Source organism: Lissotriton vulgaris, chromosome 6 (assembly GCF_964263255.1).
Source record: "Lissotriton vulgaris chromosome 6, aLisVul1.2, whole genome shotgun sequence".
Classification (NCBI taxonomy): domain Eukaryota; kingdom Metazoa; phylum Chordata; class Amphibia; order Caudata; family Salamandridae; genus Lissotriton; species Lissotriton vulgaris.
The window spans coordinates 221,802,657-221,826,866 of record NC_141694.1 but is presented as its reverse complement, the minus strand read 5'-3'; the positions used below and the strand labels follow the sequence as shown (position 1 = coordinate 221,826,866).

Below are 24,210 nucleotides of genomic sequence, written 5' to 3'. Positions count from 1 at the left end.
CCGGTAAATTTTCACGCAATGACCGTGAGTGAAAGCTGGTAAATGCTATTAGTGCATTCTTATCCCTGGTCTTATGATGCACCCTAGTCTGCAGGATCGCTTCCCCTGACTTAATGACCAAATCCAAAAGGGTAGACTTGTCTTGGTATTTGTAGAGGTAAAATGAAGAAGGGGGTTCCTCTGGATCAACCATTCCAGAAAGTGGGTCACAGAGTCGGGTAGTTTTTTCAAATTATTTTGTTTTTTATAGTCCTGTCTTTGCGTCACGGTGTCTGTTGTTCCCCACCCCCTTTTGGTGTGTGTACCGGTTTCGGGATAACACCCCTCATCAGCCAGGCTAGCTTGACTCCAGTCGCAAAGTGAGCAAGGGACCCACATCTGGGCATACACTGTCAAATTAGGGCGAACAAAGCAAACACAAGAAGATGATGGACGGAGGGCTGAAACTTTTCATACACTTTCCCCCGGTCACAGATCTGGGTTGAACCCATCATCGTTCTTTTGCTGACCATCAGGAATTGCCAAAGATCATGTTCTTCTGTTATTACTTTTGCATTCCATGATTGGACACCCAAGGGACAGATTCCATGCTGTAGGCCATCTCTTAAAAGGCCTGAGAACATTTTGAAGATTCACATTAACCGAGATATATTGCTGTCCAGCCTCCTCCAAAACCCACACACTTGTTGTGCAAACTCGCATCTTAGCGAAAAGTCACTAGATTGTGTGGACGATTTTCACCTAATAGAACCCAGGCTACCTTGCAGCAAACAGTTGATTGTGGGATGATGCAGAACAACCTAGCATCAACACTGATTCTAGATCCAGAAATATAACAAAATATGTGAATGAGGCATTTCTGAGCATGCCGTTGGAATATGGATGCTCCAGCTGACACTTTCCCAGCCTCTGCCTTTCGTTCAGTTCTGAAAAAGTCCCCTTACATAAGTCGCCCGTTCAAACAGTTTGTTGTCATCCTAATGTTAATTCTGTCACTAACTGATGATTATGATGCTGAAATAGATTTATATGGTGACCTGGAAGGAAATCCTAGAGCTAAATGTTGTGATCATAGGCCTTCCGTAATCCTGTCTTATCGATTTTCTTTTACATTTATGTCGATCAGTTTTCATAGGAAACTTCCCAGCACAGTCTGATGTAGTTACTGCAACACCAAACCATGGTAGAGGTCCAGTAATTGCACCTTCTGGATAAAGATGGGAAGGCTGTGGAAGTTAAGCAAAAGAAACGTTATATTAAAGCATTGCTAAACATGATTCACCCTCATGTCCTGTTACTGTTTGTGAAGTGCAGACAATATTGCAGTATTTCTAGGGGTTCTCCCTTTAGAAAAGAAACAACTATGTATTTTGTTCCTCAACAGCTGAAAAGGACAAGATTGTAGCATTTGAAGGCCGATACCTAATTTCCCAGAACTAATCGAAACCTGAAAAAGTAAAAATGTGACTATTCAAAGTGAAATCCTCATGTACAATTTTGATCATGCAGCAGTAGGCTACGTACAAGCCTTTTTTGGTTTTCACGAAAATTCTCGCTTAACAGAATAAGTCGTTTTCCTCCTTATCTTCCTTAATCGAGCATAGCTTTTATCCAAAGTGCTAGATGGCAGTGCAGTCTGACAGCTTTTAGGCAAATCTAATACATTTGCATGATGTACTCTTTACTTTTTATCAGTCAAGGATCATTTTCCCCAGGTGGGAGCAGAGGCATTCTTTTTTCACAAAGTATGATCTCTAATTACTCAAGACCAGTGGGATCTGAAAATATTCTTGAAAGGTTCACCTTAGACCTTGCTTCAAATCCTGCTCTGTTCCCAACACACGTTTCAGAATTCATCACCAGAGCTGGTGCTAGAGGTTAAGAAGCATTCTCTTTTGGAAGTTATTGGTTTGGCTTCTGAACAAGAGAATGACCTGAGCTTTATTTTCTCCTGGTACTCAATTATCCCAGAAAAGACTGGGGGCGTAATTGTAATTAGTAGATTTAAATAGCGCAGCTTCTCCCCCGTGAGGGTATCCAGGCGCTGTACATGTACATGGGCAAGGGAAGATTAGGTGATTTGCCCAGAATCACAGGATGTTGAGCCAACGCAGAGGCTGGAACTCGGATCCCCTCCTCTAAGCATCAGACCTATCTTAGACCTGAACCAATTCTTCTCCCAGTAGATATCTTTCTTAAAGTCGCTCCGATGCACATTTTGGAGGTGTTCTTTAAGTGACTTGTTAGCATCTGTAGAACATCTAAGTGACTTCACTTACATTCCATTCAGGATAGACTTTGGGCAGTACCTCAGGTTTATGTATATACAACTCAACCCAGCACACAAAAGTGTACTTGAGTGCTTTCTGTAGTGAGGTCCTTTCTTTATCTTCAGCAAGTGTAGTTATACCTTTAGGCCAATGACTATCGAATAGGAACACAGTATCCAACAGACGTTCTGTTTATATGTGCTTTGCAGTACATTTCTTTGTTGATGGCCTTTCCTCTCGCTACCATCTTGGCCTCAACTCTCTCCATCACAAGATTAGAGGCATTGACAAGCTCAGACTGCAAACTTTTTAATTGTGGTTTCATAGGCTTTTAGGCATTTTGTTTAATTTCAATTTACTATTCTGAAAATGAGCGCTATTGTACAGCCTTAATTTTAAAAGGGGAATAATAGTCTAGGGAGAGCCTTTAAACAAGATATTGCATGTTACTCACTAATAAAAGTTAAAACTTATTGGCTTTCAGTCCAGTTATTAATTATTCACATAGCCAAGTTTGTGACTGAGGACAAACATGAGTGTCCCTAGATTGCATTCCTTTCCCCACAATAACAGCCAAGGAGTCTCTAGGGAAGGATAGATCTTCCAATCTCTGCTGAAAAAAGGAACCCCTTGCCTATTTCCTTTTGAACTATGCTAGTCAAAAAATATTCTCAAAAGGTTAACCTATTATATTTTCAGCACCAAAGACTCTATCTCTCACCTATACTTTGAATGGCCTTTTGGGCCAATAAAAGTCAGTATATAACATAATTGATTGTGTTGTATACTAGTCTCCAAGAAGTTTGTTTTTTGTTGGATTATCTTTAGTATGCGCCTGTGCTGTGATGGCAAGGACCAACCCTGCCTGCGTAACCAAAGTCCTAGTCCAGCAGAGGCATAATGACCAGAGCAACTCTACATTGATCTGTTAGGGAAACATGCCAGACTATGACCGTAGTCATACCACACACAGCTGTCTTGTTTTGGCCAGATGCCCACATTTTTTTTATTAGCATTTTCAAAGACATGCAATGTCTAACATGTAAACAACATGCCATGTCTAACATGTAAACAACATGCCGAACATAGTACAACAACATCCATCATCCAGTATATTGCAATTTGACAATATCACCTTAAGATATCTCCTGACATAGTATAGCTATTTTGCACAGTTAATCAACTTGGTACTTATATAAATAGTCAATCCGCTATTTCCAGTTTTATCTGGGTTTGGAGCCAGTGGGCAATTCCTCCTCATATGTTTGCAGAGCATCCTTGCAGTACGTCATATCTTGAATCCACTGTTTGATTTTTGGAGCCTTTCTGCTTCCCCAACATAGCGATATTCTGCGTTTAGCAAGGAGCAGAGCAATGATGCAAAATTTGCTCTTAGTAGCATGCACACCTGGAACACCTAGCAAACAAGAACGAATATTGCACATAAGGTTAAACTCTAACATAGCACTCAGCATCTCCTCAATTTTAGCCAATACTCATGTACTGCTACACAGTACCATGCTAAATGAATAAAATCCGCCATATCTGCTTTACAGCGTTGACACTTTGCATCTGTGCACAGGCCGTATTTATACAGCCTTGCCGGGGTATAGTATGTTTGATGCAGGTACTTATAGTGCACCTTACATAGGTTTCCATTGGGTGTTAGCATACCAGTTAGTGAACAAGCTATTGCCCATTTCTCCTCTGTGAGTCGAATACCTCATTCCATTTCCTTAACGCTTTGTGTGGTGTCTGCTATATCTTCTTGCAATGTGGCATAAAGTTTAGAGACCATGTTCGTGTTGCGAGGTTCGGTAAGAATCGGCTGTAGCGCCGACAATTGTGGTGGCTCCGCAGGATACAATGGGTATAATTTCTTGATCGCACCCTGCACTCTGTAATATGTGAAGCGAAACAGTAGTGTCTGATTGCTAATGTATGCGATTTCATCGGGTGTTCTAAAAGTGCCATCTTAGTACAGTTCACCTATAGTGTCAATTCCCACCTGTTTCAGCAGACCCATGCCCACCTCTTCCTGGGTAACTGAAAGTTCTGGGTGATGGTGTAATGGTAATTTAGGGGCATAGAGTGGGGGTTTATGTGCCAGTTTACCCTTCTTGCGCCAGGCCGCGTGGTCGTATCTATAGTATTGGTATCCCGACTATGCAATGGGGGTCTACGATGTGTTATGACAGCAGTCCGTGATCTTGGGAGTGCATCCCCTTCCTCAATGGCCACATGAGTGAGATAAGAATTTGGGTGATACCAATAATGCGCGTATTGCGCTTGTGCACATAAGAAAATTCAAAAGAAAATACGGGACTTTAAAGCTCCCGCGTGAATAAGGTAATGTAAGCGCACACAATTCAATACGGGTCTGCTTACCTGCCCATATTAGTCGATTCACCATTGCAGATAGCCTGCGAAATACCGCTGCTGTGGGAGTAATAGGGATATCGTTAAAAAGATACAGACATTTGGGTAAAATGACCATCTTGACAATGGGCAGCCGATCAGCCAACGTTAAGGGTAATTGAATCCAGCGCCCTATTTTGTCCTCCATGATACTAATCGCCCTGCCATAGGTTGTGCGAATCACTACTTCTGGGTCCAGATGATACCACACCCCTAAGTATTTTACAGGTTCTGATTGCCATTCTAGGGGGAACTCTGTCGAGTGTGGGTGTGTTGTGTCTGTCAATGGTATGATGAGAGATGTGGACCAATTAATTTGATGACCAGATTGATGTCCGAATTTAATATATTCCCTGAGTAGGGGGGGCCAAGTGAGTCTCAGAATCCCGCACGTATGACATCATATCATCCGCATATAGAGATATATGCAGTGGTCTCTGCGGAAATTGAAATGCTGAATAGTGATGCTTTTGTTGGATCTTGCATGCAAGGGGCTCAAGGGCTATCGCAAATAACAAGGGGGACAGTGGGCATCCCTGCCTTGTTCCCCTAGCAATTGGAACGGCCCAGATGTGTAGTTGTTAACCTTAATATGCGCTGTAGGTTCAGTATATATAATTTGCACCCATTGTAAGAAGATGGGTGGAAAGCCCATCCGTCGTAAAACAGTGTGGAAATATGACCATTCAATGGATTCAAATGCTTTTGCGGCATCTAATAGAACTGCAACCACCTTTGTGTTGGAGGTGAAATAATGGGATAATGCGAATAAAGTTCTGGTGTTATGCTTTATCGCTCAAGAAGATGAGATTAGTCATCAGCGGTTGTAGTCGAACAGCAAGAATTTTGGCAAAAATCTTTCTATCCACGTTAATTAGGGACAGCGGTCGATATGATTCGCAACACTCTGGGTCCTTGTTGGGCTTTAAAAGGGCGATTAACATGGCTTCTCTCAAGGTGGGCGGTAATATTTGCTGGTCATGAGCATCATACATTTGAACCAAATGGGGCGCTAACTGGTCTACAAATTCTTTATAAAATTCACAGATGAAGCGGTCAGGGCTTGGTGCTTTACTGTTTGCGAGTGATTTGATAATTTGTCACATCTTCCACTGTTACTGGCAGGTAAAAAGTAGTTTCTTTGCGTGTCTGAGAGCCATGCTATTTACACATCTACCAGATATTCCATGATTTCAGAGGGTGGTGCAGTGGGTTGTGACGTATATAGTGCGCTATAAATTCGCGCAGTATCCCCTGTGCGTCACGCTGTACCTCCCCATTGGCATCCCTGACTGCCAGAACTGTTTGTGGTGGACGACTCATACAAATGTTGGAAGCTAATACCCTACCTAGTCGGCCCCCCTCACCATAGGACCTTGGTATCTGTCGTTTTGAGATATATTTAAGCTCATCCTCTGCGAATGTCTGATATTCGGACATAACAACCCTTAAGTTGCCCAATATCTTTGCGTCTTGAGTGCGCTTGTATTCACGCTCCAGGTTGTTTAGTGTGGCCTCCAGCATGCTGAGTTACCGACGTATGTCCTTTAATATACCCGCATTGGTGCTTATACATACTCCCCTAATGGTAGCCTTAAAGGCTTTCCAGAGTATGCCGGACTCCTCAGTTGTGGGTTTATTTAAAGTAGTGTTGGCCTGACTAATAGTTTCAGTATACGCCTGATCTAATAACCCTTTTGCATTGAATCTCCAGATACAGGGGGGAGGTACATAATGTGGTACTATCATGAACAACAATACAGGATTATGATCCAACAATGTTTTGGGTAGATGGCATATATTTTGTGTCCAAAGCCCTACATCTTTGGTACCCTACCAGTTGTCTATATGAGACCAGCTATTGTGCAGGGCCGAAGAATGCGTAGCCTCCATACACCCCAGATTACGTGCTCTCCAAATGTCATGGAGGTGTGTTTCAGACATTATGTCCTGTATGATTTCTACTGCCTTCCGGTGTGGTTCCGTTGTAGTACCTGATCTGTCTACATTGTCATTCAGCGCAACATTGAAATCACCCTCCCAAATTACAGTCATGTCAGATAAGTCATTGATTTTACGCCAAATTATATGATAGAATTCCGGGTCGTTTATGTTGGGACCATAGACATTGATCAACGCTAGTCGCTGCCCCCTTAGTTTCCCTGTGATGATAATATAGCGCCCCTGGTCATCCGTGATAATGTTGTCCACATAAAATTGCGTACCTTTTTTGACCACGATCATTACCCCCTAGAGCAGGGGTCTCCAAACCGGTCCTGGAGGGCCGGATCCATGCCAGATTTTTTGGATATCCCCATTGAGATACATGTAGTAATTTTAAAAAATCTGGCATGGATCCGGCCCTCCAGGACCGGTTTGGAGACCCCTGCCTAGAGCATTAAGAGTATGACGAACTGTACATGGACTCCGCCCATTTATGCCCAACGTTACTTTTGCAAGTAGGTGCAAGATGTGTTTCCTGGAGGAGGGCAATATTGATATGGTGCCTATCGAAGTACGTAAATATTTGACGATTTTTTTTCGGGTTGCTTCGCCCCCTGACATTCCAAGTGACTACATTTAGATGTAATGGACATAGTTTAGTAGTAGCCATACTTAGTTATTAACATATAGCGTGAAATATTGCTATCTACGTGTTTTGTGCATATAGCGTTCCGTAACAGAAGTCCAGCGTCATTAAACATTGTGGTGTGAATCTGGATATCCGCGATGTCTCTCCAGTACCACAGTTTGCACAACATTAACCAACCTTTTCCCTCCCACCCCCACCCACTTCAGCATCCCAACCATGCCAAAGCCACAACCTTACTTGAAAGAACAGTATAACGAAAACCTTTCTTGGAGAACTCCCGCCTAGGGGGTCCGCCAGGTGCAAACAGCTACATCCATCGTAGTGGATGTGGTCAGGTATACATTAGTAATGCAGATCTAATATTACCAGAACAAAACAATTTGTTCGGGGCATATGGGCTGCAGATGGTACATTTATGAATAGATCGCCATCTGGTGTTGGGCTCGGATGATTGCACTTGTTTTTCTCTTGGAGAAGTCTTTTGTCGTCACGAGACTGGTGACTCCTCCTTTTGGGTGCTAGTGCGCATGGGCATCGGCTCCATCCTTAGATTGTTTTTTTCCGCCATCGGGTTCGAGTGAGGATCGAAGCGCTCCGGATAGACTTCCAGAAAAAGTGATATTTCGGCGCGTATTCCCTTTCCAATTTGACGGTATTATCGAACGCGATTTCATTTCCATTCCGACGCGTTTCGACTCCCAACAATAAACATTTTCTTCTACGTAGACGAGACCGGGAGGCCTTTCTCGACGTAGTCCAGCCCGGAGTCCATGGAAAGGACTCCATTTAAGAGATGTCCAACGTGTGGTGCTAAGTTCCCACACAAGGACCTACACGAGGTGTGCAACCTCTGCCTATCGCCTGAACACGAATCCAGGGACTGCGAAGCCTGCGCAGCATTCTCCTCCAAGTCGACTATTAGAAACCGTCGAGCCCGAAGACACAAGGTTTCCAGAATGCAGTCGGAGGCAATCCCGGAGCTGTTCAAGGCCCAGCACCTCGAAGAAGAAGAGAAACATGAAGACGAGTCGGAAGTGGACGAGTCTGATGTCTAAGAAATCGACGCTCAACAAACCGGGAGTGACGACGTCCCCTTACCAAAAAACCGACCCCGTGTGGTACCGACCCCGCCTTCGAGCCCGGTCAGACTACCGAAGAAAGTTTCCGACGCCCCGCCTTCGAGCCCGGCAACGAAACCAAAACAGAAACCGAAACTCTCGGCCTCCCACCATGCTCCATACAAAGGAAAGCTCGGCATCGAAACATTCCATGTCGAAACCGAAACATGCTTTGACGTCGAAGACTTACTCGACACCGAAAAATCGGAATCGAGCAAATTCTCGGTGCCGAAAACACAGAACACTGACGGTCAGAAGCAAAGGCACCTTTCGGAACCAAGAACTTCGGTACCGACACAGGAGCAGCAGACAGATGCAAAACAAAAGACTTTGTTTATCGATCCGCAAACTGGCAAAGTGGTGACAAAACCACTGAAAAAGAGGAAGAATGAACAGCTAGATGACAAACCTCTTCCTCCTAAAAAGAGAACAATGGGGACAAATACAACTCCTCCCCTTTCTCCTCGACCTAGAGACACACCCTCTTCTCCTATTCCTCACACTATGCCAGCTATTCCTCCACTTTCTACACCAAGACCATCTACACCTCAAACAGATGTAGACAGTGATACAGGGGAGGGAGAACCTCATGGGGATGACGACACTATCCCAGATGAAGACCCATGGGAGAATTATGATGCAGGGTCAGATGATAACGACCCAGAATTATACCCCTCAAAACCTTCACCACCTGATGATAATACAGGTTTTGTACAGCTGATTAATAGGGCAGCAAAATACCATAAGGTAGATTTACATACAGAACCTCAAATGGAGGATTTCCTTTTAGAAACGCTACCTGCTGCACAAAGAACATCAGGAACACTACCTATGCTAAAGGGTCTTCTCAATCACACAGCAGACATATTCAAAGACCCTGTAGGGGTTGGATATTAAACCCAAGAATTGATAAAAAAATATAAGGCGGCCCCAAAGGACCCAATATTTATCAAGGGACAGGTAACTCTGGACTCGCTTGTAGTCACAAACGCTCGTAAAAGAGCAAGCTCATTATCTGCAGGAGAAGCTCCTCCTCCTGATAAGGAGTCCAAGCTAATAGATGCATCAGGCAAGAGTAGAATCCCAAGCAGCAAACAGCTGGCGCATAACTAATACACAAGCGCTCCTTGCACGCTATGATAGAGCGCATTATGACGAGTTAGAAAAACTCCTCACACCTCTCCCTAAGGAACATCAAAAAGGGCAGACCAGCTTATACAGGAAGGGAAGATAATAACCAGCACTTCCATTAAGTGCGCCTTAGACGCGGCAGACACTGCAGCAAGATCCATCAACACCAGTATCATGTTAAGAAGACATGCATGGCTTAGGGTCTCAGGGTTCAAACAAGAAGTACAAACATCTTTATTGAACCAACCTTTTGGTCAAAAAACACTTTTCGGCTCAGGTACAGATGAGTCCTTAGAAAAGATGAATAAAGACACAGAAACGGCTAAATCAATGGGAGCATTACAACAGCCAACTCAAAGGGGTTCCTTTCATAGGTCCACCTATAGAGGGGGGTCAAAGAATACAGGCACAAGCCAGCAATCTACCTCTTTTACACCAACATCACCCAGAGGTAATTCAAGAGGCAGTTACAGAGGTAACAACAACAAGGGTAGAGGTCGCGGAAATAATAACAACCGCAGCTCCCCAACCACAAAACAGTGACTTAATACAACTCCCCCCAGACCATATAACACTGGTCGGGGACGTTTATCACAGTTCCTACCTGTCTGGGAAAACATCACGTCAGACAGGTGGGTGAGACAAATTATCCAACATGGTTATTGCCTAGAACTCACAGCTACCCCACCAAACATCCCCCCCAGCAGCGTCCAATGAGTCAAGATCATCTGACATTGTTAAAACAGGAAGTACTATCACTGCTACAAAAGTATGCTATAGAGAAGGTTCCAAAACATCAGCAAGGGACAGAAGTATACTCTCTATACTTCCTAATTCCCAAAAAAGACGGGTCTCTAAGACCAAGTTTAGACCTCCGACCTCTCAGTGCATACATAAACTCGGAACATTTCCACATGGTCACGATCCAACAAGTACTTCCTTTACTGAAGAAAGGGGACTTTCTTTCTACACTGGATCTAAAAGACGCTTACTTTCACATCCCAATTCACAAAGCCCACAGAAAATACCCCAGGTTTGTAGTAGAAGGACAACATTATCAGTTCCAAGTCCTTCTGTTTGGGGTCACAACAGCACCAAGGGTGTTCACAAAATGACTAGCAGTAGTTGCAGCACACCTAAGAAGACAACAAATACATGTCTTCCCTTACTTGGACGATTGGCTAATAAAAGCCAAGTCACAGGAAGAATGTCTTCAAAACACACAGAAGACCATTCAATTGCTGCACCAGCTAGGGTTTACGGTGAACTACACAAAATCCCACCTACCACCAAACAAGGTTCAACAATATCTAGGGGCTACTATAGACACAGAAAAAGCCAAAGTATACCCCAATCCAATCAGGATCCAAACAATGATCACGTTGATACAAAAATTTCAACCACAACACTCACTAACAGCTCGAGTGCTCATGCAGCTGTTACGGATGATGTCCTCCTGCATACTGCTAATACCATATGCCAGACTACAAATGCGTCCACTGCAAGAGTGTCTAGCGACACAGTGGAATCAGGCTCAAGGTCCGATTACAGATCTGGTGTTGGTAGACGACCGCACACATCGTTCTCGAAGTGGTGGAACACAACAAACATTTCCAAGGGTCGGTCGTTCCTAGAACCGATTCCACAAGTGATACTAACAGCGGATGCATCGCTCACCGGATGGGGAGCGCATATGGAGAAATATACAGTGCAAGGAAAATGGAGTGTACAGCAAAAAAGACTGCACATCAATTATCTGGAACTACTAGCAGTGTTTCTAGCATTAAGAGCTTTTCAAATGCAAATTCTCAACAAAGCAGTCCTGATCAGAACAAACAACATGACTGCAATGTATTATATTCAAAAACAGGGGGGACACACACTCTCCAACTATCCAGACTAGCACAGGACATCTGGAGATGGGCCATTCCTCAAAAGATCTATCTGTTAGCCGAACACCTACCAGGAGTTCAAAATCAGATAGCAGTCATCCTAAGCAGAGAGTCAGAACAAATACACGAATGGGAACTGCACAACCAAATACTGCAGCCAATCTTCCAAAGATGGGGACAACCAGAGATAGATCTCTTTGCCACTCATCAGAACGCAAAATGCCAAAACTTCGCATCCAGGTACCCACGCCATCTGTCCCAGGGCAATGCGCTATGGATAAATTGGTCCAACAAATTTGCTTACGCTTTTCCCCCTCTCCCACTAATTCCATTAGTGGTTCGGAAATTGCAACAACATTCAATGACAATGATCCTAGTAGCACCCACGTGGGCAAGACAGCCGTGGTTCACCACGCTACTGCAACTCTCACAGGTGCCACATCAAAAGTTAAGATTATTACCCATGCACCTTACACAGAACCATGGAGAAATAATGCACCCAGATCCCAAACAATTGAACCTAGCGATCTGGCTCCGGAGGTCATAGAATTTGGATACTTGGATTTACCTCCAAACTGTATGGAAATCATTAAGCAAGCAAGACGTCCTACCACCAGAGCATGCTATGCAGCAAAGTGAAAAGGTTTGCTGTATACTGTAACAGTAACAACATCAACCCTCTGGACGCATCCACTAAACAGATTATTTGCTATTTACTACACTTGCAGCAATGTAACCTTGCTTACATCTCTATTAGAGTACATCTTGCAGCTATAGCGGCGTACCTGCAAAACCGACAACATCTTTCCCTGTTTAAAGTACCAGCAATAAAAGCTTTCATGGAAGGCCTCAAAAGAGTCATTCCACCAAGACTACCGCCTTCCCCAGTCTGGAATCTCAACATAGTACTTACCAGACTAATGGGACCACCTTTCGAACCTATGCATAGGTGTGAAATACAATTCCTCTCATGGAAGGTGGCCTTTCTTATAGCTATTACTTCACTCAGAAGAGTAGGTGAATCGAAATTTGCCTAGCTTACGTAACGGTAAGTTTCAATTCTATTAAGGACACGGAGGCGAGGATTATGCTATATCTTCCTTCGCTTTATTAACATAAAGAAACCACAGCAGCTCAGGAAAAGATATAATAAGAACACAAGATGCTTTAAACATAAAGCATTGACGTAATGTTCAACAAAAAAATCAACCACAACTCCCAAGAGTCTCTTTGCTTATAATAATAGTCCACAGTCCTTTGTCTCTGTTCATCGTCCCTATATAACCGGACTTCCCATCATCTTCCTCCTCTTTCTTCGCGCAGATCACGCTTAAGCCTCATTGGTCCTGTTTAGCACCGTCGTTGCCTGCCAAAAAAGGAACAGCATCAGCGAGGTGGCCCAGGAAATGCGACAACAAGGCGAGGAGCATGTAGAGAACAACACAGTACTGACAACGTAAAGGAAAACGCTTTACTTACTGCCATACGGGTGGGTAGAGACACCACCGTAGTCCGGGTGGGATAATCCTCGCCTCCGTGTCCTTAATAGAATTGAAACTTACCGTTAAATAAGCTAGGCAAATTTCGATTCTATGTCAGGACCGGAGGCTTCAGATTATGCTAGTTTAAAGCTTACTTACCACCAACTGAGCCAAATCCACCACCGGCTTAAAATAAAACCTCTTGAAGGTGGAATCCGAGGACCAGTCCGCAGCTCGCATAAGGTCCTCCAGACGAGCACCCACCGAGAATGCCTTAGAGGCCATGGCCCCCCTGGCGGAGTGAGCTCCAAAGAGAGAAGTATTGATGCCCGCTTCCTGCATGACCCAACGCACCCACCGAGCAATAGTGGGGGAAGAGACAGCTTTGTGTGGCTTCCGCAGGGCAATCAACAACTGACGCTCGCCCGGAGGGCGCAGATCCAAGGTCAGGTCCTCATAAGCTTTGAGGCATTGCACGACACACAACTTAGGAGTGTCAGTAAAGGCTGGATAAGAAATGGAACGCGACGACGTCTTAGTGCGTCGGCCCACCGTAAAGGTAACCCCATCCGGGGAAAAAATGCGTGCAGAATTATCCAGCGCGCGCACGTCCGAGACGCGCCTACAAGAGACCAGACATAACAACATGGCTAACTTCGCCGACAGCTCTTTAAGAGACAGATAGGAATTGGCCGGCCACGACAGGAACAAATTCAGAACCAAATTGACGTCCCAAAGGACGGAGTACCTGGGTTCTGGCGGCAGCGCGAGGCGAACAGCTCGCAGAAGCCGGCACACAAAAGGATGTTCCCCTACCGGATGGCCATCGATGTTATCATGGCCAGCAGAAATCGCCGACCGAATAGCATTGATCGTCCTATACGCTAGACCCTTGTCGGCCAAATGCGCTAGGAAATTCAGCACGGGAACGAGGCCTGCGACCACGGGATCCAGATCCCTTCGTAAACACCAACGCATCCACTTAAGCCAAGCGGATCTGTAACGCTTCGTCGTACTATCGGCCCATGCTTTGGAGAGCAAGTGCTCAGCCGACCCCGAAAGGCCCGGGAGCGTCCAGCGTCTCCTGAGAGCCTCCACGCCACGAGGCGGAGAGTGTTCTGCACGACGAGAGGGTGAGGTTCCTGATCCGGGCTCGTCAGGAGCAGAGGAAACAGGGGGAGTAGGATTGGAAAATCCCAGGAAAGTTCCAGAAGAACCGGAAACCATACTTGAGACCTCCACAGCGGTGTAACCAGCACCAGGTCCGCACCCTGGCGGCGTATTTGAGCCGCCGTTCGCATGATCATGGAGAACGGGGGAAACGCAAACGGTTGTTCCCGACTCCAATCCTGTAAGAACGCGTCCGTGGCCTCCGCCAGAGGGTCCGGCCTCCAGCTGTAGAACCGCGGCAGCTGGTGGTCGAGACGGGACGCGAAGAGGTCCACCGAGAAGGGGCCCCAAAGGGAAAGTAGCCACCGGAAGACTCCCGGATCCAGTTTCCACTGGCTGGCATCCCTGAGATGTCGAGAGTGCCAATCCGCTACTTGATTGGACTGGCCTGGCAGATACTCTGCCGTCACCGCAATGTGACGAGACAGGCAATAATCCCAGAAGTCCTTCGCCAGATCCGCCAAAGCGCGGGACCGAGGACCTCCCAGGTGGTTCACATATCGGACCGCCGAAATATTGTCCATCCGTAGCAGGACACAAGCCTTGACCGAATCCTTGGTCCAACAGCGAACCGCGAAGGAGCCCGCAAGGAGCTCCAAACAATTGATATGCAATTGTTGTTCTTCTGACGACCAGGCGCCGCCGGTGGAAAAATCCCCGCACCGGGCGCCCCAGCCCGACCTGCTTGCGTCGGACTCTATGATCAAGTCCGGAGCCGACCCGAAGATCGCTCGCCCATTCCATGCCTCCATGTGAGACAGCCACCATGACATCTCCTCCTTCACTTCGTCTGTGAGGGGAACCCACTGGTCGTAACACATCCCACGGCGCAAATGCTGCGCCTTCAGGCGCTGAAGAGCCCTGTAGTGCAGCAGGCCTGGGAAAATCGCCTGGATGGAGGACGATAGAAGACCCACCACCTTGGCGACATGGCGCAGTGACGTACGATCCCTCGCGATCGTCTGCCGAAGCAGGTGTCGTATCTTTGCGACCTTCCGACCCGGTAGGCTCAAGACCGCCTGTACCGATTCCACCACGAAACCTAAAAAGGTGATCTGCTGAGTGGGAACCAAGACCGACTTGGAGCCGTTGACAACGAACCCCAGTCTCTGAAGCAGGCCGACAGCTTGACGCAGCTGTCCTGCCAGCACCTCTGGGCACTGACCCATGAGGAGGATGTCGTCTAGGTATACTATCATACGGACCCCCTGGCTTCTGAGAAACTCACCACCGGGTGAAGGACCTTCGTGAAGCACCACGGGGCCGAAGAAAGACCGAACGGCAGGGCGGTGAATTCGAACACCTTGCCGTCCCACAGGAATTGTAGGAAACGACGATGAGGGGGGTGGATGGGAACGACCAAGTAGGCATCCTTGAGATCCAGTCGCACCATCCAATCCCGAGGGAGGAGCACGTCCCGAAGGAGGTGGATCCCCTCCATCTTGAAGTGACGGTAGACCAACCACCCATTGAATTCCTTGAGATTGATCACAGGCCTCTTGCCCCCATCCGTCTTGTCTACCAGGAAGACGTTGCTGAGGAACCCATGTGGGTGGCGCGTTGATAGACGGATGGCTCCCTTGCGCAGCAAGTCTGAGACCTCCCCGTCTATCAATCGCGCGTCGGATTCTGAGAAAACCATCGGGCGCGGGGGCCTCACCTGAGTTGGTTGGTCGTGAAACTCTATATGGAAACCTCTCACAGTTTGCAAAACCCAAGCATCGGCAGTGAGCAATTCCCACTCCCCGTAAAAGCTTGCCAGCCGCCCCCCAATCGGAACTTGATCCAAGCAAAGTACACTCACCGGGGGCATTTCCTTGTCCGGAGTTTTTCTTGAATCCTCTGCCACCATAGCGCTGTCCCCTCGTGGGGTAGAAATTGGTGTAGTTGGCCGAGGTCTGGTACTGACCTCTTCCGGAGCCTTGTCCACGGTTGTTGGTCTGCTGACCACGGCCGATCGCGCGGCCCCTGCCGCGACCGGCCCCTCCAGAAAAACGCTGGTGGAACACCCTCTTGATGTTGGACTGGGCCTTGTCCAGCGACGTGAACGTGTTCACGAACTTTCCAAGCTCGCGGATGAAAGGCTCACCGAAGAGGCCACCCTGGGCCACGGCACCTGCTCCGACGAGGCCAGGTCCCCCAGCTTCGGGTCCAGCTTGATAAGGAGCGACCGCCGCCGCTCCGTGGACAGAGCACAGTTGGCGTTGCCCAAGAATACGATCACCCTCTGGGCCCAGTTGGAGAGCACCTCCGGTGAAATGGCGGTGCCATTCGCTCGAGCCTCCTCCGCCATATCGAGGATCTTCGTGGCGGGCCCGACCGCATCCAACAGCTTGTCCTGGCAGGCCCGCCAGGACCGGTCGATCCCCTTCCTGGGGTCCTTCATGAATTTCGCCAGGAAGGTGGCCATCTTGGGGTCCAATTCTGGTGTCATGGCCACTTTCCCCTCCAAAGTAGGCCGAGGGCATTCCCCGCGCAGGCACCCCCTCGCCTCCTTCTCCAGGGGCTTGCGCAACCTGCCCGCGACAAATTTCGCCACCGTCTCCCCCGGGGCCCAGGCCGCGGATCGGGGGTGGACGATCTCGTCCGGGTCCAGCATGCCCGACTCATCTCGGGGCATCTCCTTCCCTGAAGGCACCGGGAGCCAAGAACGGGTCGACTCCCCGTCGTCATCCGTGTCCGGAGAGTCGTAGATCGGGGAGGCGGGCGCCGTCGACAGGCCGCCCGAAGTGCCAGGTTCCACCAAGGGCGTCGGAGGCACCGCCGTCGCCTTGGCCAGGAAGGCGTCACGAAGTCGCTCGAAAGCGCCCTTGTCCACGCCTTGGGCCTCCGATGAAGGTCCCTCACCACGGGGTCTCTTCGGAGCGGGTGGCAACCCGCCGGACGTCCCCGGGAGTTCGGGGGACGGCGGCACCTGCGCCGCTGCCAGCTTCGCACACTCCTCCACGATGCGGGCCGAAAGGCGGTCCTCCATGGGCCCTACCACCTCCGTCACACAACGATAGATGGAGTTGTCCACCGCTTGGTAAAACTCATCATCCTGCAGATAGGGGCAGGCCTCCTCCTCGTACTCCCCTTCCATCTCGGAACCAAGGGGCAAATGCGGGGCACCCAAGAGGGCGGCAACCGAGAAAGTTCTCGAATGTGGGCAGGCCCAGCGGCTGCGATCACGTTTTGGGCCAGCTGACGTGGCAGGTGGGCTGCACCAACCCCCAAGCGCGCAGACCCTCCTCGCCGGGACCGGGTCTACGTACCCCTCAAGCGCGCTAGGCCACACACTGTTAAAGAGGTGCACAGATCTCGCCCGAAGGCGATTCACGCGGTCAAACCGCTATACAGACCCCAGAGGGCGTCAAAATTGGTAAAGTACAGACCCGGATCACCAGGTGTCAGAGGGGTACGCGAGGGTCGGCCCCTGCGCAAGCAGACCCCACGGCGCGGCTCCTCGTACTGCGGAGGCGCGCCGGAGGGTCGGCGAGGCGACAGGCCGCCCCCTTGCGGTCTATGTACACACCGCACGCAAGTGGGAATAAAGTCGCGTAGGAACGATAGAACGTTCCCGCAACCAGGGACTCTGAAAGGGAATAAACCATGCAAGGAGTCCCCAAAGACCGCAAGACAATCAATCACAATAAAAGAAGACAAAATAGAAAAGCACTTATCTGGCTGCGGGAGCAGCGAAGAAAGAGGAGGAAGATGATGGGAAGTCCGGTTATATAGGGACGATGAACAGAGACAAAGGACTGTGGACTATTATTATAAGCAAAGAGACTCTTGGGAGTTGTGGTTGATTTTTTTGTTGAACATTACGTCAATGCTTTATGTTTAAAGCATCTTGTGTTCTTATTATATCTTTTCCTGAGCTGCTGTGGTTTCTTTATGTTAATAAAGCGAAGGAAGATATAGCATAATCTGAAGCCTCCGGTCCTGACATAGAATTGCAAGCATTTACAATACAAGAACCATTTCTGCAGTTACACCAAAATAAAGTGGTTCTTAGAACAAACCCAAAATTCTTGGCTAAAGTAATTTCAGCATTCCACATCAATCAGCCAGTGGAACTACCAGTCTTCTTTCCAAAACCACAGACGGTAGCAGAAAGGGCCCTACATACATTAGATGTCAGAAGGGCGATATTGTACTACATAGAAAGAACACAAACTTTCAGAAAGACAAAACAACTATTTGTAGCGTTTTCTCCTACACATAAAGGCAATCCTATATCTAAAGCAGGCATTGCCAGGTGGATTGTAAAATGTATACAAATATGCTACTTAAAAGCAAAGAGGACTTTAACTGTTCCTCCTAGAGCTCACTCTACACGTAAACTAGGAGCATCTATGGCATTCTTAGGAAACATTCCTCTAGATGACATATGCAAAGCAGCTACCTGGGTTACACCGCATACCTTCACAAAACACTACTGTGTAGATGTGCAGGCAACACAACAGGCTAGAGTGGGACAAGCTGTACTAAAAACTTTATTTCAGACTGTTGCAACAGACACTGGTGACCACCGCTAGGGAGATAACTGCTGTATAGTCTATTCATAATTGTACCATCTGCAGCCCCTATGCCTCGAACAGAATATGCTACTTACCAGTATGCATCTGTTCTTGGCATGGAGGGCTGCAGAGTGGTACATGCCCTCCCAGCCTCCCCGGAAACCTGTGTCTGTTCCAACACTATCTTATTTAGATACACTAACATGGGCATTTCTATCTGTATTCTATCATACTACTCCATCTAACCCTACTATGGCAAAACAATCTAAGGATGGAGCCGATGCGCATGCGCACTAGCACCCAAAGGAGGAGTCCCCAGTCTTGTGACGACAAAAGACTTCTCCAAGAGAAAAACAAGTGCAATCATCCGAGCCCAACACCAGATGGCGATCTATTCATAAATGTACCACTCTGCAGCCCTCTATGCCAAGAACAGATGCATACTGGTAAGTAGCATATTCCTCGCATAACCTGTGCATACAATAAGCACATCTGGGTAGTGTATGACATTAGGAAGCTCTGGTTCCCCCGCCCATGTCATACAGTATAACAAACCATTCAACGTGAGAGTCTGAAAAGAGGAAAATGTAAAAAGGCTATATCCAACTCCACCCGCTAGTTGATACCAATAGAGCAGCAAAAGAATTCTAGTGCACTTTTCTTCCCCTAGTATCAATACGTTCCTACCCAATACAAAGGGCTTGCGGCTAACACATCATGGTCCAATGGCATAACAATTACTGTCTACAGAGTTCAGTAAATACGACTCTCTGCCATTGATGTTCAGCAAATCAGGGTCCATGGTCGCCTCTTGTAACAGGACAATATATGCGTAGTACATACATTACCACGTTGTGTAGTCTGTGTTGCCACACATCTTCAAGTTGCTATTCAGACACATGTCTGCCATGCATCCCCATTGGTCCGTACGTGGAATAGACAGCGCGTACTCCCGACGTAATATCTCGTGGCCAACCAACTACTTCTAGCTCAATGTACATAATAGGCGGCATGAGTGTTCCAACGGCATTGTACGTTGCCATAGGTGTAAAATATCTCCTAACAGTCCATATTAAAGATAACACAAGGATTGTCTAATATTCAAATCCGATTCACTCTGAATCCTGCTGTTCAGTTTGCTGTTGCTCTTTACGCTTGCTGGCTATTTTTTTTAAGGAAGTCTTATGTCGCCTTTGGTGTCTGGAGGATGGTAGTACGACCATCCCATGTTACCTTCAGCCTGGCTGGGTAGTGCATTGCATAGTTAATACCTAGGTCACAAAGTTTCTTTTTTGCAGGGTTGAAGTCCTTTCGTGCTAGCTGGACTGACATGGTAAAATATGGGTAGAATACTAGTGTGTTGCCCTGGTATTTGACTTGCTGCTTCTCTCTCACCATCCTAAATACTGCGTCACGATCTCTATAACTGAGGATACGAGCGACAGTAGGTCTAGTTCTTGGAGCCAAGGATCTCTGTGCACGCTCCACTATCAGGACCGACGAAAAGTTATTGGAGCCAAATACTTCACGAAGCATGTCCTCTACGTAGGTCTCCATCCACCCGGTGATGGTGGACTCAGGGACTCCTGTAATTCTGATGTTATTACGACGGTATCTGGCTTCCAAATCCTCCGCCTTGTTTTTAATTACTTCCAGTATTTTTGCCATGTCTGCATACTTACTCATAGTAGCATGTGATTTGTCCTCGACTGCAGTTATCCGATGCTCTGCCTCATTCAGACGTTCACCCTGTTTGTCTAGTTTTGCCGACCTTTTGTCAACTCGCTGAGCAAGGGAATCTAGTTTCCCATTGATGTCTTGCAGACTTTGCTGTATGGCTTGAAGGACATTTTCCATGGTGTTACCTGGCACAGTTTCTGCTTCCAATTCAGTGTCAGAGTGCGCAGTTGCGCCCTTGGTCTGTCGTTTCATTTCAAATGTCAGTTTTGATTGCTGTCTATCTGGCTTGCCCATTTTTTTATTTGACAATACTGCTGATGGGTATATACAATGATGTATATGGCGTCAGAATTAGTGTGACGTGCCGTGGGTATGTCGTGCCCCAGAGCAGCACAGGTTCGGCCCCGGCCCCGGCCCCGGCCCCGCCGCCAGTCCAGAAGCTTCAGCTCCACTGCTCGGGGCACTGCCAGCCGGTAGAAAAATGGTAGACCGCACATGATATTTTATTTTTGCAGGTCTGTTCAGCCGCTTAGTGGATGCAGATTATCGAACAAGTACACTATAGACGCTCCCTCACATTGCCTGCACACCATATATACCGTTATCTTCACTGCAATCATACCAGACTGCAGTCGTTACATCTTTGCGGAGCGTATCTCATTAGGTGCAGTTGGATTGATCACTGCGATATATTACAAAACATGGGCTACATTTTGCTGCATTACCAAGTACTATTGATCACGGCACCTTGCGCATCTTGGGAAAAGTCAGCATGTAGCAGTATGGGTGAATTTCGCCAAGCCTCGTAATCAGACTGCACTTCCACAGCACATCGCCGCTAGATTCTTACGCGCGATAACACCGCAATCTGTGCCAGCATTGAATACACACTTACACAGTTGGTGCTGTATAGCGACGTTCACTGGTGAGCGGCGGGCTGACCAATATTGTAGAAAAGCACTGTTACTAACACGCATTTAGGAGCTGGAGAGTTTAGCAGAAAGTGTCCTCCATCATTCCTCCGTTTCTACGATCCCCCATTTTGTAAATGTATACCATACAGCTCGCCTTAGGATGCATTTGCCAGCACATAAAGAGCACTCCAGTACCATTGGGGGGGTACAGCCATCTGATGTTCTGGGGAGCAAATTGTAAGCACAATTTACCGCATTGTACACGCTGTGGTGCAGTATCGTGGTCTTCTCACGCTCCGAGCTGCCGCAGTCTCAGGGCGCCACCATCTCGCGTGCTCCGGACCTCACCAGCTGCCAATCTTTCAAAACGATTTTCTGGCTCCAGCAGCGGGTTACAGGTCATCCGTTATCGTCATCTTGGGGACTGGCCGTTCCGATTCGTATAAACGCCGACAGAATTTAATTTGAAGTCCGCAATGAGTAGTTGAACCTGACCGGCGGAGCCGTCTCGAGAGGCAGCCATCCCGCAGTGCGCCCTCCAGCACCCCCAAGACAACAATCCAGATCCCACATTGGTTGCGCTCAGCTTGTAATTGATCTTCCTTCAACCAGTTACGGCATCTACTGTTTGTCACCTGTGATGAAGATCTAATGATGGAGAATGAAAATTGATTTTCTGTAACCTAGTTCCCCTCTTAGGTCACATTATTTTCAAACTGAACTGTCCATAATTCCCTATTTTGAAGCTTTAGATAACTGTTCTGTGATGTTTCCTAATAGAAATCCTAATTTTCCGTTAAATGCATTTTTACTAGTGTTTTTATTCTGCATAGTGTTTTTCACTAGTATGAATATAGTGAAGACTCCAATAATTATGAATACAAAAATTAAATTTTTTGCTGATTTGTGCAGGGAAGATAAGGAAGTGTTTGTATATTATTCAGTAAAAATGCATTTAAATACCCAGTGGGATTTATAAAAGAAACCCGCATTGAAAATGCTTTATGTACATGAAATCTTTAGCTTCTGTAACGTCATCCTTTTAGCTGAGGGAGACTATGGTATATCATACTTTGACCCAGCTTAAACAGGTACATCCATCAATGGTGCCGTTTGCGATTCCTTAATTGCGAAAATTAAGGAATCGCAATTAAGGAATCGCAAACGGCAATGCATCAAAAAATCACACATTTTTTAGCGATTCCTTATTTTTCCTTAATTGCGATTCACAATTTGCGAATCTCAATTAAGGAATCCCTTCCCATTGATTCCTATGGGCCAAAAGCCCCATAGGAATGAATGGGAAGACAATCTCAATTTGCGATTCGCAATTAGCTAATCGCAAATTGAGATTGCGATTTCAAGGGTGCAGGGGTGTCCAAAGGACACCCTGTTGCACCCCTGAAATCAATCTATGCACATATGTTGTGCACACACATGCCCGAAGAGCATGTGTGTGCACAACATGACAGTTTGAAAAATGCACAAAATTGCATTTTTCAGAATTTTCGCAAATTACCATGAGGTCCACCCTCATGGTAATTTTTTCCTCCTAATTGTGAATTTGCATTTTTTTAGGTGTCATGCATTGCATTTAAGGAATCGCAAATAGCGATTCCTTAAATGCCATCGCATTTTTAGAAATCGCAAAAAATAGCGATTTCATGTATTTTTGATTAATGCATCCCAAATAGTGATTTAGGAATCCAAACGGCCGAATTTTGCGATTCGCACCGTTTGCGATTCCTAAATCACTTGATGCATGTGGCTGAAAGTTTCTAACTGTGTGAGGACTGGTGGGGTAAATTGTGATCCCTTCATACCATCTTTAATTAGATTTTAGACTGCTGAAACATTTTTGGATGTATTGATTGTACTGTGCAACGTTCCCGGAATTTGTTTATGAACAATGTGCCTCGAACAATCTTCTGTCTGACATTCCTGACAATTCTAGGAAAATATGGATATGTACTCCAGAGTGAAGCGCAGGAGAAAGAGTTTGAGGAGAAATGCATACGGCATCCAAACCCACCATGATGAGTCTTCTGAAGGAGAAGAGGAGGAGGGGACAGAAGGTAGATAAAACAAAATACTGAAATGCTGATTTCATTAGAACCTTTGGTTGATGGGTGCTTCCAGAACTTGTTACCTGTTCTACATGAAATAATCTAAGAGTTGCATTGTGCTCCAACTAACCTCAGAACAAAGTATACAACCATGATTGTGAAAGCTTTAAATGTTTTGCATTTAGCTTCCATTTCCACGTTTATGTATTACTTTCAGGGTCTCAGATGTTGTAGCCAAAAGAAATCACCAGGTCAGGATAATAGAACCGTTTGGTAGCAAATGCCGTATTATTCATATTCTCGGCCTTAACCCAGTTTTCACCTTTCACTACAAACTTCTTTTCAGTATCAAAAGTAGCATCTATTTTGGAGTAAGGAAGACGAGGCTAGCTAGGCTGCTTGCAATCAACAAAATAAACTCTGTGGAAAAGATGTGTTATCTTAACTGTGTGGACTTGATAAAAGATGGTGATTAGAAGTCTCTAATTTGAGAGGGACTTGACCAGCAATAAGCCTGAAGGTCCCAATCAAAAAAGCAAGTGCCATCTCATTCACAGGGTGCCATCATAGAAACAATCTACTTTGTATGTGGCCAATATTCTGCATGAGATTCAATGCCAAAACTAATGCACGCCAGCTCTACACCATCAGGTCTTTTACATATTGTGGGCATCTGTGTAATGCAGTTTGTTTTCAGAGGTTCAGCCACTTAAAATTTCATCCTACTCTCCCTCCTGCCTAACTGAATTGAAATTGCTTAGGTTGCCTAGCAGAATCAGAAAAAGACTCTCTAAAATGCTTTTACTTAATGTTGTTTAGCTCTCCATGTGTAAATACCCCTCTGTGACTGCCCCCATATCATGAATGTCCACACCTATGTTATTTTTTCTGGTAATCTTCTAAAATATTTTATTGAATAGAATGTTGTGTACTATGCTGATTTCGCTTGACCCAGTGCTCTGTATAAGAATG

The 24,210-nt window shown here is 46.5% G+C and overlaps 1 protein-coding gene across 3 annotated transcripts in view; it reads left to right on the top strand.

Moving 5' to 3' along the window:
- The window catches only part of ATAD2B (ATPase family AAA domain containing 2B), a 945,800-nt gene that overhangs the window by 196,132 nt on the left and 725,458 nt on the right, over positions 1–24,210 (top strand). For all 3 annotated transcript variants that reach the window (XM_086926259.1, XM_086926261.1, XM_086926260.1), the window contains exon 6: positions 23,127–23,247. In XM_086926259.1, coding sequence (XP_086782385.1) covers positions 23,127–23,247 — 121 coding nt within the window. The remainder of the gene's footprint in view (positions 1–23,126; positions 23,248–24,210) is intronic.